Raw genomic sequence first — 13,948 nt, 5'->3', positions numbered from 1 at the left:
TGAACAGTAAAATGAAAACACAGAATACTCCCCCCCCCCCCCCCCCATGTGTAATAGCAACACATAACAGCTCACAAAAGAGAAGTGGGAAATAACGATTATCACCACATTTGAACAACTCTCAAAACGGTTGTAGGAGATGTACTTTCACACTCAGGACACTAATCATGTGGTGTTGGAATACTGTGCGCCATGATGGGCACTGTTTTCTGGAGTTTAGTTGAGCTGGAGTGCTAGTCAGTGGAACATTGCATTCCAGCAGTGAGAAGTTTATAAAGACAGAGTCTATCACAGTTGCACGATGCAGCTTTTGACACAGGTTTTATCGATGTGATGCCCTTAGTCGTGATACTTTGTTGCTATGAGCATTGAAATGGTGTCGAGATTTAACTGTAAAGAACAGTAAACCTACAGGACATCTTTATTTGGTTCATGCACCAAAAAACACGCATCATATATGGGATGCAGTCTTGTTCACTTCTCAATGGTCAGTTCAGTAGCAAAGTGTCATTCTTGGGTGGACGGATGCCAGCGTTCACTGTGTGCTGCATGGAGATCTTCACTATTGTGCGTACAAGATCCAAACTGTCTATAAGCTTACTGAAAGGGGCAAGGTGATGAGACTTCAGTTTTGCAGTGAGTTCTTAGAGCTTGTGCAATTTGAAGAGGACATTGTGAACAGATTACTGATGTCAGACGACACTTGTTTCCACTCTGGGCATGTAAACAAACACAACTGTCAGTTTTGATCTGTGCACGCCCCATGTGAATAGCTACAGCATCCTGTGCATAGTGCAAAAGCAGCAGTGTGGTTCACCATTTCCTACGAGTGTATTATTGGTCTATATTTTTTTTAAAATGAGCGAGCTATATTGTAACAGTAAATTCTGAGTGCTACACAGCCATGTTGCAAACATTTCTGTGTCATGAAGTCAATCCACATCAACACTTACATTTCAAACAATATGGAGCAACAGCCCATACTGCATTTTTTTCCTTGGGAGTCCTGAATGAAATGTTTCTGGGCAGAGTCATTTCTCCCTTTCAGGACATCAACTGGTCTGCTTAGTTTGCCCAACCTGACAGCAACTGATTATTTTTTGTGATGCTGCTTTAAACAAAAATTTTCTGAGTAATGCCCAGCCCATATCAACGAGCTGAAAGATCATATTTGTGAGTGCATTCGGGTGTCTCCAAACAGCATGTTGCAGTGAGTTATATTACCTCTTCCAGACTGACCACGTGAATGTTATTCAGCATTTGCACACTTACCAAATATTATTTTCAAGAAATAGCAATACACACTAAATCTCCATTAAAAAAAAATAGAGAATGCGTCTTTATACAAAATAAAAAAAATTCCCTGAATTGTTTTGTTTTCAAAACTGTCAGGTATTTCTGGCACACCCTGTACATACTACCATAGTTTGTGGCTTGATCACAATTCTAATAAGATATCAAAAAATTACTGTTACTCAGGCACTGCAAAAAATGCATCAACGAAAGAGTTAAAAGGAGTATTCCACAATTTTTTGCATTTGCTGTCTCAGAAGTAAGTAAATGCTAGGAAGAACTATATACAACATTACTTTTTGTGGTAAAAGCTGGTCTAGTCACTTTTGGTCATAAAATATACTGGTTTTTGACATTTAGTTTAACTCCTGGATTACAAGTGTTTGCTTTTGGGTCAAAAAGATTGTGTTGTTGGTTGAAGAAATAGAACAACTGAAGAATTGTACATTTTGACTTTTTGTGACCATAAGATGTTAACGATGTTAACTGGTTGGTAGATACGAACTCTGGCATGGCATGTTACTGGAATAATTACTAGGTGTGGACTGCACAAGATAACTGTAAAATTAGCAAAGTTAGATACTTTATGTTGTTATACCATGTGTAACTCCATGAGGATTTACCAAACTTCATGTAAATTTTATGAATTTTGAATTTTCCTATTTAGCCTAATTTCTTAATTAGCAAATTTTCCTGTAACCAAAGGCACTTCCTTGGCGAGAAAAAGTAGGGCAACAAAATTGTAATATTAGTTCTTGAAACTGATCATGCTTAAAGGTACTTTAAGTACAAATAACTTGAAGTTAACAGCTTTTCAGAGAAAGTAAAACTTTTACTTGAAAAAGGAAAATTAGGGCTTTCAAATGAGTGAGCTCAAAGAACCAAAAGAATAATAAATTGTGACAGAATATCAAGTAGGTGAGAATTTTGATATTTGAAGTAAATGTGACATATTTACTGCCAGTATACTGAAGAAGATAAAAAAATAGTTATCTATGGAGTAGAAGTATAGCAAATGGAGTTATTCCACTTTGCCATGTTTCACCAAGTATTCCTGAGTATATGAAGAATAAAGGGCTATGTCCATATTCTGACTTCAGAGAAAACCACACTTATTTACTTTCCTTTAAATTTTTCAAATAATACAAATAGCATAAGTGAAAACATCAATTTATTGTATTTTAAATATCGTGTAAAGGACAGATTGCTATCAACCATAAAGATTACACATTGAGTTGCAGACTGGCACAATGAAAAGACAGTTGCACATTTTTCTTCCAGCCGAATCCTTCTTCAGAAAGGAGAGGAAAATGCACCCATTCATGCAACAGGCACTGCTCAAATGACCACTATCTCCAGCCACTTTGTGAGTCTTGCAGTATGGCCAGAGCGGATTGAGATAGCAGTTGTGTGTGCATCAGGTGTATCTGCTTGTGTGGATGTGTATGTGTTCTCTTTTCTTTTCTGAAGAATGCTTTGACCAAAAGCTAAGTGTGTAACACTTTTTTGTTGTGCCTGTCCCCAACTCAACATGTCATCCTTACAATGAGTAGGAACTATGCTTTTCATAATGTTGTTAATATTCCAACTTAGACTTTCCTTTGTTTGATTTTGTTATATTTGTTAGAATAACATTAAAATTAGGATGTTACAATTACAGTGGAATTTGCTTTCCAGCAATTGCTTGGAGGGTGGGGATGAACATGACCCCCAATGTTGTAGAGCAGTTGGGGTTTTTATGAAGTGGACCATGTGCACATTATAAATTTTGGGATAAAATACCTTGTATGGACAGCAGTTTTTGAAGAAAAATATATGGGCAGCATAGTCAAAAATTTACAAACTACAGCTTTCCTTCATTACCATCACAAGAGCTTGTGGTTTACTCATATTCATATTCAGCAATGTCTCTCTCATCATCTTTATTAACTCCATCTTCTGTTATTAGATTCAAGTAGAAGGATACTCAGGGGATTCTTTAGCTTTGCTGACATTTTCTCTTTTGTCTCTGCCCTCAGCATATGTAGCTCATGAGCATTTTTCAGTACTTCCCTTCATCCCTCATATGTAATATGGTTATCAGTTTTAATTTCATCACAAATTTGACAAGTTTTTTTTTAAATGTGGAAATTGAGATTAAAAAGTCAGATAAAGTACTGCCTGTCAACCCATTCCTAAATGGGCTGCAATTCTCTTTCTCAGCAAAATCTTCTAAATACAGATCATTTCAGTATGAAGCAATATGCTGAAATTATCCTCCTATCTTATATTCTACCACACACAATTTTAATGTACAAATATGTAATGTACTGTTGTGTTTTTATTTACTTTTTTTATTGAAGTATCCATATGAAGAAGCATTATAAAATTGTGTGTTATACAGATTTATTTTGCTCAGGAAAACAAGGCAAAGATTGCACTAGTAAAAAGTCTTTCAGAATCTTTCCATTTTGTCACATTTATGTATGTTTGCCTTTCTAGGAAGAAAAAATTATAGTTTTTGATAAACCTTGATTGTAAGAATGAGTATTAACAAATACAGACCATGAAAATTGTAGAAGATAGGGCAACTTAAGAATATTTACATGTTTTAAGCCCTTGACTTTTTAGTGTCATTATTTCAGTCTTTGTTTGTCAAAATAATCCTCCTCCTCCTCCTCCTCCTCCTTCTTCTTCTTCTTCTTCTTCCCTTGTAATTATTGAAGAAAGAATAATGTTTTACAGGTATTCGATCTGCAAGTTTTCAAGACAACATTCTCACAATAGGAACCGGTGTTGGTATACTGATGTTTTATGATTTAAGAGCAGGAAAATATTTGGAATCCAACATTAATTCAAGCAGAACAGTCGTGCTGAAAGCGTCGAAAGGTTGGGTGGTAAGTTGCTCAATTTATTTTATACAGAAAATGTAGGTTTGCAAAATACCTCATCCTCTCCGGTAAGTCCTGACCGAGGGTTCTGAGTGGCTTTTCCTAACTCTCGACTTCATCCCTTGACTTCACCCCTCTTCCTTCACTTTCAACCTTCTGCCTGGAGAAGGAGCCACTGACTCCGAAAGCATCAGATGTGTGTTTTCCTGCTGCTGCTTGGCGAGTAGATTTTTTACCTATACAGTTACATTATATTTTCAAAAACTGATTATTTTTGTTAAAATAAATGAAGTGACATATTTGATTCACTATGCATGGTGTTAGGGGTATAACTACAAATTTTTTTATTGGTCACTAAAGGCAGTGTACTGAACAACATTACATCAGCATTTATTTCATTTAAAGACTAATAATTATAGCTGTTAGGAGCAGCATGTTTTTAGGTTGGAGTAGTGCCTCCAAGTACATGTGGCAAGAGCAAGCCGTCAGTGCTTGTTTTCCCTTGGGCAGCAGATAAGGTGTTGTAGAGTGTTAGCAAAACATTTACTCTACACTGATAGGAGCAGTCCACTTAGTGGTACAGCTAAGACCATGCAGAAAACATCAGGTAGTAAATTATGTGATATGTTTATGGGATGACACAAAGAAGGGAAAAAAAACAACTGACACACTGAACTGGGTGAATATTAAGGTACCAATGATCACAGTATTTGCACTTATACCCCTAACCCCCACAGTATTTGTTGAGCAATAGAGGAGAGAGTAGTCCTTTCATGTGCCACAAAAAGGAATAAACCTCTGCACTTTGTTGTGACTCAACAATTTTATGTTTGTGCGCACACATTTGTCAGCGGTAATGGGTATTGGTAATTGGGTTATGAGATGCCAAGAGCTATGCAATGTGTCCATGCACAGTGCTTTGATGAAAAGCATAGAAGGAAGAGTTGGTCATAATTTGTCCAGCCTGCCTTTTCACCTTTTCAGACCTTCATTTATTGTAATTTATTGATTGTTTATCTTCCTTTCCTCACGGCCGGTATGTTTTGGTAAGTTTGTTTGTTTACTGATTTCCTGTATTGATTTTACTGTTTGGATCTTATTTATCATTACTTGAAGAATGTCAATTACATACACCTCCTTTGCTTTCGTTATTTGTGTTTATAGTTTTCATACACAACGAAATGGGAGGAAGAGGAAATGGAAACACTGAAAAGACATTGCCATGCCTATGTCTAATATGAAGTAAGAAGACTGTTAGCATTCATCTATATCTGCATGGGTTCTTTGCAAATCACATTTAATTACCTGGGAAAATCCTCCAGTCAGATCAATATTGCAAATTTTCTTTATTGATTACTGGTTTCGGCTCATTGCTGAGTCATCTTCAGATCAATCTAAAATGTTGCTCAGTGTGTGACACTTGTTACACATTGTCATATTTTGTATAGCTAAGTTGCCCTAGTTAAATAAAAAATTGTAATTTAACTAGGTCAACTTAGCTCTAAAAAATATGATGATGTGTAATGAGTGTCACACACTGAACAGCATTTCAGATTGATCTGAAGACGGCTCAGTAATGATCTGAAACTGCTAATCAATAAAGAAAATTTGTGATCTTGACAGATAACTTTTATCCACACAGTTTTAAATCAACAGATCATGGATCTTGCCATTGACAATGTAAAAGAATAAGATAGATACAAGTCCTGTATGGTTTTCTATGGAATCTTCTACCACTCCTCCCAAAAAATAGTTGCAAGTTCAGATAACGATGATGGAGATAGATAGCTATCACACACTCCTCTCTCCAAAGTAGACAACAAGGCCTCAATAGTATCAAGGTTCGATGACTGTGGTGGCCAAGCGGGTGTGACAATTCATCCTCAAGCTCACAAAACCAGTCCTGGATGATTTGAGCTGTGTGAACATGGGTCTTGTCATCTTGGAGCACAGTATCGCCATTGGGGAACAAACATTGTACCATGGGGTGGACCTGATTAGCCATAATGGTCACACAACCCTTGGCAATAATGTTACATTTCAGTTTACACATGGGGCCCTTGGAATATGACGATGTGGCTCCCCAAATCATCACTGAATCCCTGCCTTGTTCACTCTTGGGACGTAAACTCAGTTAGAAGTTGGAAACAGTATGCAACAAGACTCATCTGATCAAATTAGTTTCTTCCATTGCTCCATTGTTGAGTTTTTGTAGCTTCTGCACCACATTTTCCTTTTATTGACATTGGCATCATTGAGAAGTTTCAGAATTCCAGCTCACCATGCAATTCCCTGTTTATGAAGCTTCGTTTATGTTGTTTTGGTGCTGACAGGTTTTGCGAGTATTATGTTCAGTTCTGCAATGACTTTTACATTTGTCATCCTCTAATTTTTTGTAACAGTCCTCTTCAGTGACTATCTTTCATGATTGCTCAATGCACACTTTCATCCATGTTTGGACTGAGTGGACGATGTTTTTCCACTCTTTCCCCTAATTTGAATTCACTTAGCTCCGACGTAATGGATTCCCAACTACACAGAACACTCTTCTGACTGTGACTGATGCTTGTAACATATTGAGGACATTGCACTACCTGTCCAGTTAATGGCAATGTTTTTGAAAGGCCGAAGAAATGGTTGTGCACAAAGTTCTAAACTGAATGTAAAGAGACTGACAGATAAAAGTTAATCTTACAGACCCAAAAATCTGAGTGATGCTTATGTGAAGGCTGTTTTTTAAGAGGCTGCAGGTACAAATCTTAAGTGCCTCGCTGTATTACTTATTATTTTCACTGTATCCATTTCAGATTAAAAACCCCATCGTCACTGGAACTTAGACAAATCATCACAAATATAACAGCTTTATTGGTGAAACCAAAAAAAGATCAGAATATGAGATGCTATCCAAAATTTTCTGGACTGGTGCTGCCATCTGTTGAGAACCTTACCTTTGGACTAATGGTCACCATCACCTCGAAGTAGTTCCCATCCGCACGTACACACCCGTCTTAGCGCTTCTGCCACTGGTCAAATGTTTTCTGGAAGTCCTATTCTTTGAGGGTGTTTATCACAGCCAGTGATGCTCCTTGAATCCTCTCTAGAGTGCCTTTCAACTTGATTTACAGTTTTGGGAATAGTGCGAAGTCGCAAGGTGCCAAATCTGGCAAGTACGGTGGGTGGGGTACAACCACCATCCAGCTGTCGTCACTTGTGATAACTCGTGGCAAGGAGTGTGACAGGGCGCATTGCTGTGATGCAGCAGCCAGTTCCCTTGATGCCAAAGTTCGGGCTGTGATCGCCACACGTTGTCATGGAGCAGTCGCAAAACGTCACAGTAGTACGTGGCATTCACTGTTTGGTTGGGTGGGACAAATTTCTTTCCGCACAATTCCCTTGGTATCAAAGAAAATGATGATCATGCTCTTCACTTTGCCCTTCACCTATCTTGCTTTTTTGGGTCTTGGAGAGCACTGGCTCTTCCACTGAGATGATTGTTACTTTGTCTCTGGGTCATAACCGTAAATCCAGCTCTCGTCACTGGTGACAAGAAGGTTGGATCATCAGATGCGGTCTGACGAAGGTCCGTGCACACTTCAACACGCTGTGCCTTCTGATCGGCAGTCAAGATCCTTGGCACAAATTTTGCAGTGACATGATGCGTGCCCAATTCATCAGTCAACATTCATTGACGTGTCCCATAACCAATACCCACTTCATCCGCAAGGTCTTGAATGGTTCGACGTTGATCTGCACGAACCGATTATTGAAGTTTGGCAACAATGTCTGGCGTTGTGTGGCTAATGGTTCTTCCAGTGTGAGCATCATCTTCGACGTCTGTACGGCCAGCCCTGAATCGAGCATGCCACTCAAACACACGCATACGACTCATGCTCTGTCCCTCAAACACTTGTTGAATCATTGCAAGGGTCTCCATAGCACTTTTCCCAAGATTCACACATAATTTGATACACACTTGCTGTTCTGTTCGCGGGTGCAACGTAAAATTGCCACACACCAAACACAGAGTATTATGGAAATCACTGTAGACATGCAACACATCCTCCCAGCTGAATTCCTCTCTGCACACTTACTCATCAGATATGCAGCTCTCACCACCCAATGGTGCAAAGAACTACTTTCCAGATGGCAGCACCAGTCCCGAAAATTTTGGATTCCACCTTGTATACATCATTGCATATGTGCAACTAGACACACTGTTTTTAGTTTTTTAGAACTGTTATAAATATTGCATTTTGTTATTAAAATGGAGTCAAGCGATAAATGACAAGCTTTGGAAGTCAGCAGAAGTTGAGTGCTGCTTTCTTCCATATAACACTACTCTCCAATGTCACAAACACTGAAATATGAGCTGTGTTTACTTCAGTTGTGTTGCTATTGTTGTTGTTATGGTCTTCAGTCCGCAGATTGACTTGACAGAACTCTTCATGCCAGTCTTATCTTGTGCAAGTTGCTCTATCCCTTCATAAGCACTGCAGCCTATAGCAACTTGAATTTTGTTTTACTGTAGTAAAATCTTGGTCTCCCTTTATAATTTTTATCTTGTCCTCCTACCACACTTCCTTCTGTTACCTATTTTACTATTCCATGATGCCTTAGCTATTGCTACCATGGCCATTTTTCTGAAAAGATTGTCAAAGGTGATTAAATGTAGGTCTTTCAGGTTTATCGGTGGACACACATAGTAGCCAATCAGTGAAATGAATGAGTTATATTTTTCTCAAGTTAATCAGTAAGAGTGAAAGCAGAGATGTCCCTATTCAGGACTCTCACATGTTTATATTAATCAGTAAGAGTGAAAGCAGAGATGTCCCTATTCAGGACTCTCATATGTTTATATTATGTGAATACATTGTGCAATTCACAACAGCCATCTCTCTGAACTGACCATGTAAGATCTTTGTAAAATTACAAGGAGACAGATTGGCGAGCCATCACTTTTCTTCAGGAGATGGAATTCCAATACCTCCCCCCCCTCCCCATACACACGCAAACATACAAACATCAGGGAAAAAACTGTTACTAGCTTTTGGAACAGTTATTCCCTTTCTTAGGGAAGACATAGGGACAGTTTGGCCTCACAGTGAGTGGGACCCACATGTTATGGATTCTGGAATTTCATGTCCTGAAGGTAAGTATGGACCAGACTTTCTACTTCCTTGTAATTTTGCAGTTTTCTCAAGTCAATTCCTGTGATGCAATTTAAGATCTTCGTAGCACTTTAACTTTGACCAGCATATGTAAAAACATTTGAAGTGCTAACGATGTCCATGATACTTTTTTGTTCATATTGTGTATATTTGCAGCAAGGGACAGTAATTCCCAAATGTTTTCATCAGCCTACCATTCTGGCTTACAAAACTGAATCTTGCTCTGTGAACAATTACTGTAAACATTCTACAAAGATTGGTAAATGTCACTATGAAGTTCTAGTACAGTTTTTAAATAATAACTTTTAAATGTTTGAAAATTTGTCATGATACATTTGTAACCACATACTGTATTGGACTTGAGGCTGCGACTCACATTGTCACACTACTGCACTATGATTACTAACACTTGTAAAGTTGTATTTTAGTTCATAATAAATTTCCTTTTATTACTTGCAAAAAAGGTACTCGGCAGAGAAAATTATACAAACAGTTCAAGATAACATGCTCCTTTAGCAGCAAGGGAAGCAGGTATCATTCTGCTGGGCACCAGGGTAACTGGGAATCTGAGGAAACTAGCAAGCATACCAAGCAGCTAAGGAGGTGTGAGGGGAACATGATGTGACACTATATACTATTCCACAGCAAGCTGTCATTTTGCTGTTGAGTCAGACTCCCAAGCAACTGTGGATGGATGGGTGGCTCGAACTGAGGACAATAAACTGTGGTTGATGAAGTCAACTGTCTGGCTGTGGCATACCTCATACTGGCCACTCTGATGGGATGAAATAACCCTGACCCACCTCCGAATAGGCACTGTCCCCTAACACATGGTTTCATATTCTTACAAAGAATCTCCCTAGTCTGTGATACCTGTGGTGCAAAAATCGCTTTACACAATTTTAATTGAGGGCATTTTATATTGCGATGTGATCACAGAAGCAAATATAGGCCTTTATTTTAGCTGATAATGTAACGAATGTTTTCCTGTTATATCTTGACTTCAGCCTGAGCTTTTAGGCTGGAGATTTTAGTTTATTGCTGAGGGACTGGCTTATTTTTCGTTTTCTTGTGATCACCCAGTCACAGCTATCTTATGTGTTATTTTAATGCTTTTCACTGCTTACTCCTTTTTCGGTGGTATATTGATGTGTGTCAGAACAGTTTTGGAATAGCTGGTGTTGTACATAATACGACTTCTGGTAAACTGGTAAATTTAGCAATTATAACTGTTCTTGAAGCAGATTTTAGCTCTTTTTTCCATTATGACACAGATGAATCTTTCTACACCCAACAGCTCAATGTGGTATCCAAAAACTAGAATACAGCACTGTATAATCATGTGAAGATACACAAAAATTGTAGAGGAAGTTGCATACCGTATTTACTCAAATCTAAGCTGCACTTTTTTCCGTTTTTTGTAATCCAAAAAACCGCCTGTGGCTTAAATCGAGTGCAAAGCAAGCAGAAGTTCTGAAAAATGTTGGTAGGTGCCACCAGAACCAACTTCTGCCGTCGAATATATGTAGTGCTACACAGGAATGCTTTGTAGGCACAAAGATAAATACTGGCGCCAAAACCTCTGCGTCAGTAAATAAATTAAAAAAAAAAAAAAAAAAAAAAAAAAAAAAAAAAAAAAAAAAATAGTGGAAGATGAGCTTTTTTTCTCCGCCCTGAGTTTCGACCACTGCATTTTCATACATTATCCAACGAAGTAAATACAAATTCCGTATTGTTCATCTTCGAATGTAGCAGAATTTCAATGTACTATGAAAATCCGACTGGCAAGACTGTTTGGGATGTTTGTCGATGTGGCCAACTCTACGTTCTGAATTTTTTCCTATCTGTGAGAAGAGATGGTTGCTAATAGGAACCTGAAGAAATGTGAATCACATGCAGTATTCTCTTTACCATAAGAAAGAATACGAATATAAACATTTTGCCATGTATTCTTTCGTGTTTGCTGCTATCTCATTTAAATCCTGTCTGCCTAATAAACTACGAAACTAGAGTGAGACAACAGCAAACGCGGAAGAATATGCGTATCGTGTCATGTTTATATTCATATTATTCTTATGCCTATTAGTGATACAGTCAGAAATGAAGCACGGCAACTGACTATATTTTTAAATCTAAGATGACTCTAATTTCTGTGCAGAATTCGATGTACTAAAGAAGCGGCTGCAAAGATTTTCAAACGGAGAAAAATTTTCGCCTAACTCTCGTTCAGAACATGTTCTATCATACGCAGTCTATTATTTGGTTCTTGTTGATCATTATCAAAGAAATCAGCAGTGTAGGTAACAGCAAATAACAATCTCTTGCCATTGCTTCGCTAATGAGACGATTCCTCTCTTTCTTTTTTTATTGTAAGCGGTGGTAGCGCGCACAAAAGCAAGCCGTGCCGCGAGCAGCGACAGGCCGTAAACACGCACTATCAGAATGCGACAAACAATGCATGACACAGTACAGTAATGCATTTTCAGCTTAGAGTGGCGTAAACACCTATAACAAAGAAAACGGCACTTATCAGATCAAAGCAAAACAAGCAATCAATTCAAACCAGACGAAGCACGTGAAAAAGGAAGGGTACCCGTATGAATACAGACGGAGCGCCTGACGCATAACAATGGCTACCTGGTAAAGCTTAACTGCTAAACGTACGACTCAAACCAAACTACTGTAGCTATATTGTCATTCATTCGACCTAAATTGTCTCGTATTACAATGGACCAACTTCGTTTTGATTTGGAGGTGCGGCCTAAAACTTTTCTCTCCCCTTGAATTTCGAGTCTCAAATTTCACATGCAGCTTAGATTCGGGAAATTTTTTTTCCCTATATTTCGAGTCTCATTTTTCAGGTGCGGCTTAGATTAGAGTGCGGCTTAGATTCGAGTAAATACAGTAAGCTGTTGTAGAACATGTGAGACATAATACCTATTATCAACTTTGTGATTATATGTAAACATGGTAAGAAAAGGAGGGAAGCACATTGGAGGACTTCTGCTCTGCTAGTATGTGGGGATGTGAAATGATCTGCACAGAAAAAATATTTCAATAGTAATTGCTGTTCTTGGAATTGCAGTTTCTAGTAACTGTAAATTTTCATGAAAATATTGTTTCATGTTAAACTGCAAATTATGATATTGTAACCAACTGTTAATAATTATTTTCTACTCTCAGTTTCCAGATGATGAGTACGTAGATGGTTTTCAAAATATCAAGTACACTCCAGCAATATATACCCATTGCTATGATCCATCAGGGACACGACTTTTCACAGCAGGTGGTCCATTACCAGCAAATCTAGATGGAAACTATGCTGGATTGTGGCAGTGATGTTTGGCTATTGTAGGTTATTGTTCATAAATGAGACTTTGAAGGAAATTAATTGACATAAGTGTACTGCAACATGTGAAGAGTGTAAAGTGCACTTGCATTGACTGTTCTCCGCAGTTCCTGAAATAAATATGCAAGAAATTGGCACTGATAAACTGAAATTTACCAAAGATGAGTTTCATTTATTTTTGTGGAGATACAATCTGTGGAGCTATAGATATCTGCATGTGCATCTTTTGTTCTTTTACTTCAGCTCAGAATTTTTTAATATTTATTTGTGTTGTAAAAGTATTTCCTTTTAATTTTGGAATTCTGTTGTCGCAATACTTTTGTATTGAAAGAGTGTTGTTTTATTTATGGTGTATCATTTACAATTTTGTTATCTTAAAATTGAAATGTTTACAGTTTCATAGACTGATTAATAATGGAAGGAAAAGAGAGTAACATTGTTGGGGGTCATATAGCTGATCATAATGACACAAGAAGTAGTAATGATTTTTAGTCAATAGTGGTTTCAGAATAGGGGCAGCCAAATTGGCAAATGATAGTGTATTGAAAAGATAACTTTATCATAGGCGTATCTTTCATCTGCTATTCTGCCATGTTTTTATTCTCAGAGATGAAATGTTTTCCCTTGATTGTTTCCATTTTCCTACCAATCTGTTCACTTTATTGTCTGCAGTTGGTATATAATTATCGTACGCCATGTTATTTTGTGAAGTAATAACACTCCATATGAGAGCAGATAGTTAACTTTCCAGTAAGTATTCCATAAGCCCTGAGGGGGGAAAACGAAAACTCATTTGTCAACAGAAAAGATATGCTGTTAGCTCACTGATAAGCTGAGGTTGGCACAATTATATTGTACTTTAAGTAGACATACTTGAAGTTAAATTTATTATTCTGACGATATCCACAAATTGTGGTTATTTAATTGTGATTATTTCTTCTAAAATAGATGACATTGTTGTGCTGCATCCTACATAAAGATCTTCAACAATTCTAAAAAAACTCATATTGCTGCTTGTCTAACAGAATTTTTAAATCAGTTTGACTGTTTAACAGTTATTTATTTAAAAAGTGATCATATACTGAATTGCATGTTTAAAATAAAAATTTTTCCCTATTCTCTCATACTGTACTGTAGCAAGTTACAGAGTGGTTTTCAGTAATCGAGTAGACCAGTTTAAGTTGTTTAATATAAGAAACAGTATTGTAATGTATTTTTATTACTAATGTGGAAGTAAAATTAATCCCTAAGTTACAAACATTCTGGTG

At 37.5% G+C, this 13,948-nt stretch overlaps 1 protein-coding gene across 1 annotated transcript in view; it reads left to right on the top strand.

Annotated features, from left to right (window-relative positions):
- The window catches only part of LOC126094484 (DDB1- and CUL4-associated factor 12 homolog), a 79,419-nt gene extending 66,213 nt beyond the window's left edge, over positions 1-13,206 (top strand). Inside the window, exons 6-7 of the mRNA XM_049908879.1 lie at positions 4,018-4,169; positions 12,515-13,206. Coding sequence (XP_049764836.1) covers positions 4,018-4,169; positions 12,515-12,670 — 308 coding nt within the window. The 3' untranslated portion in view covers positions 12,671-13,206. The remainder of the gene's footprint in view (positions 1-4,017; positions 4,170-12,514) is intronic.
- The last annotated feature ends 742 nt before the right edge of the window (positions 13,207-13,948 follow it).

Source organism: Schistocerca cancellata, chromosome 8 (genome assembly GCF_023864275.1).
Source record: "Schistocerca cancellata isolate TAMUIC-IGC-003103 chromosome 8, iqSchCanc2.1, whole genome shotgun sequence".
NCBI lineage: Eukaryota > Metazoa > Arthropoda > Insecta > Orthoptera > Acrididae > Schistocerca > Schistocerca cancellata.
The sequence above is the reverse complement of the archived record's forward strand: the minus strand, read 5'-3'. Positions and strand labels throughout refer to the sequence as shown.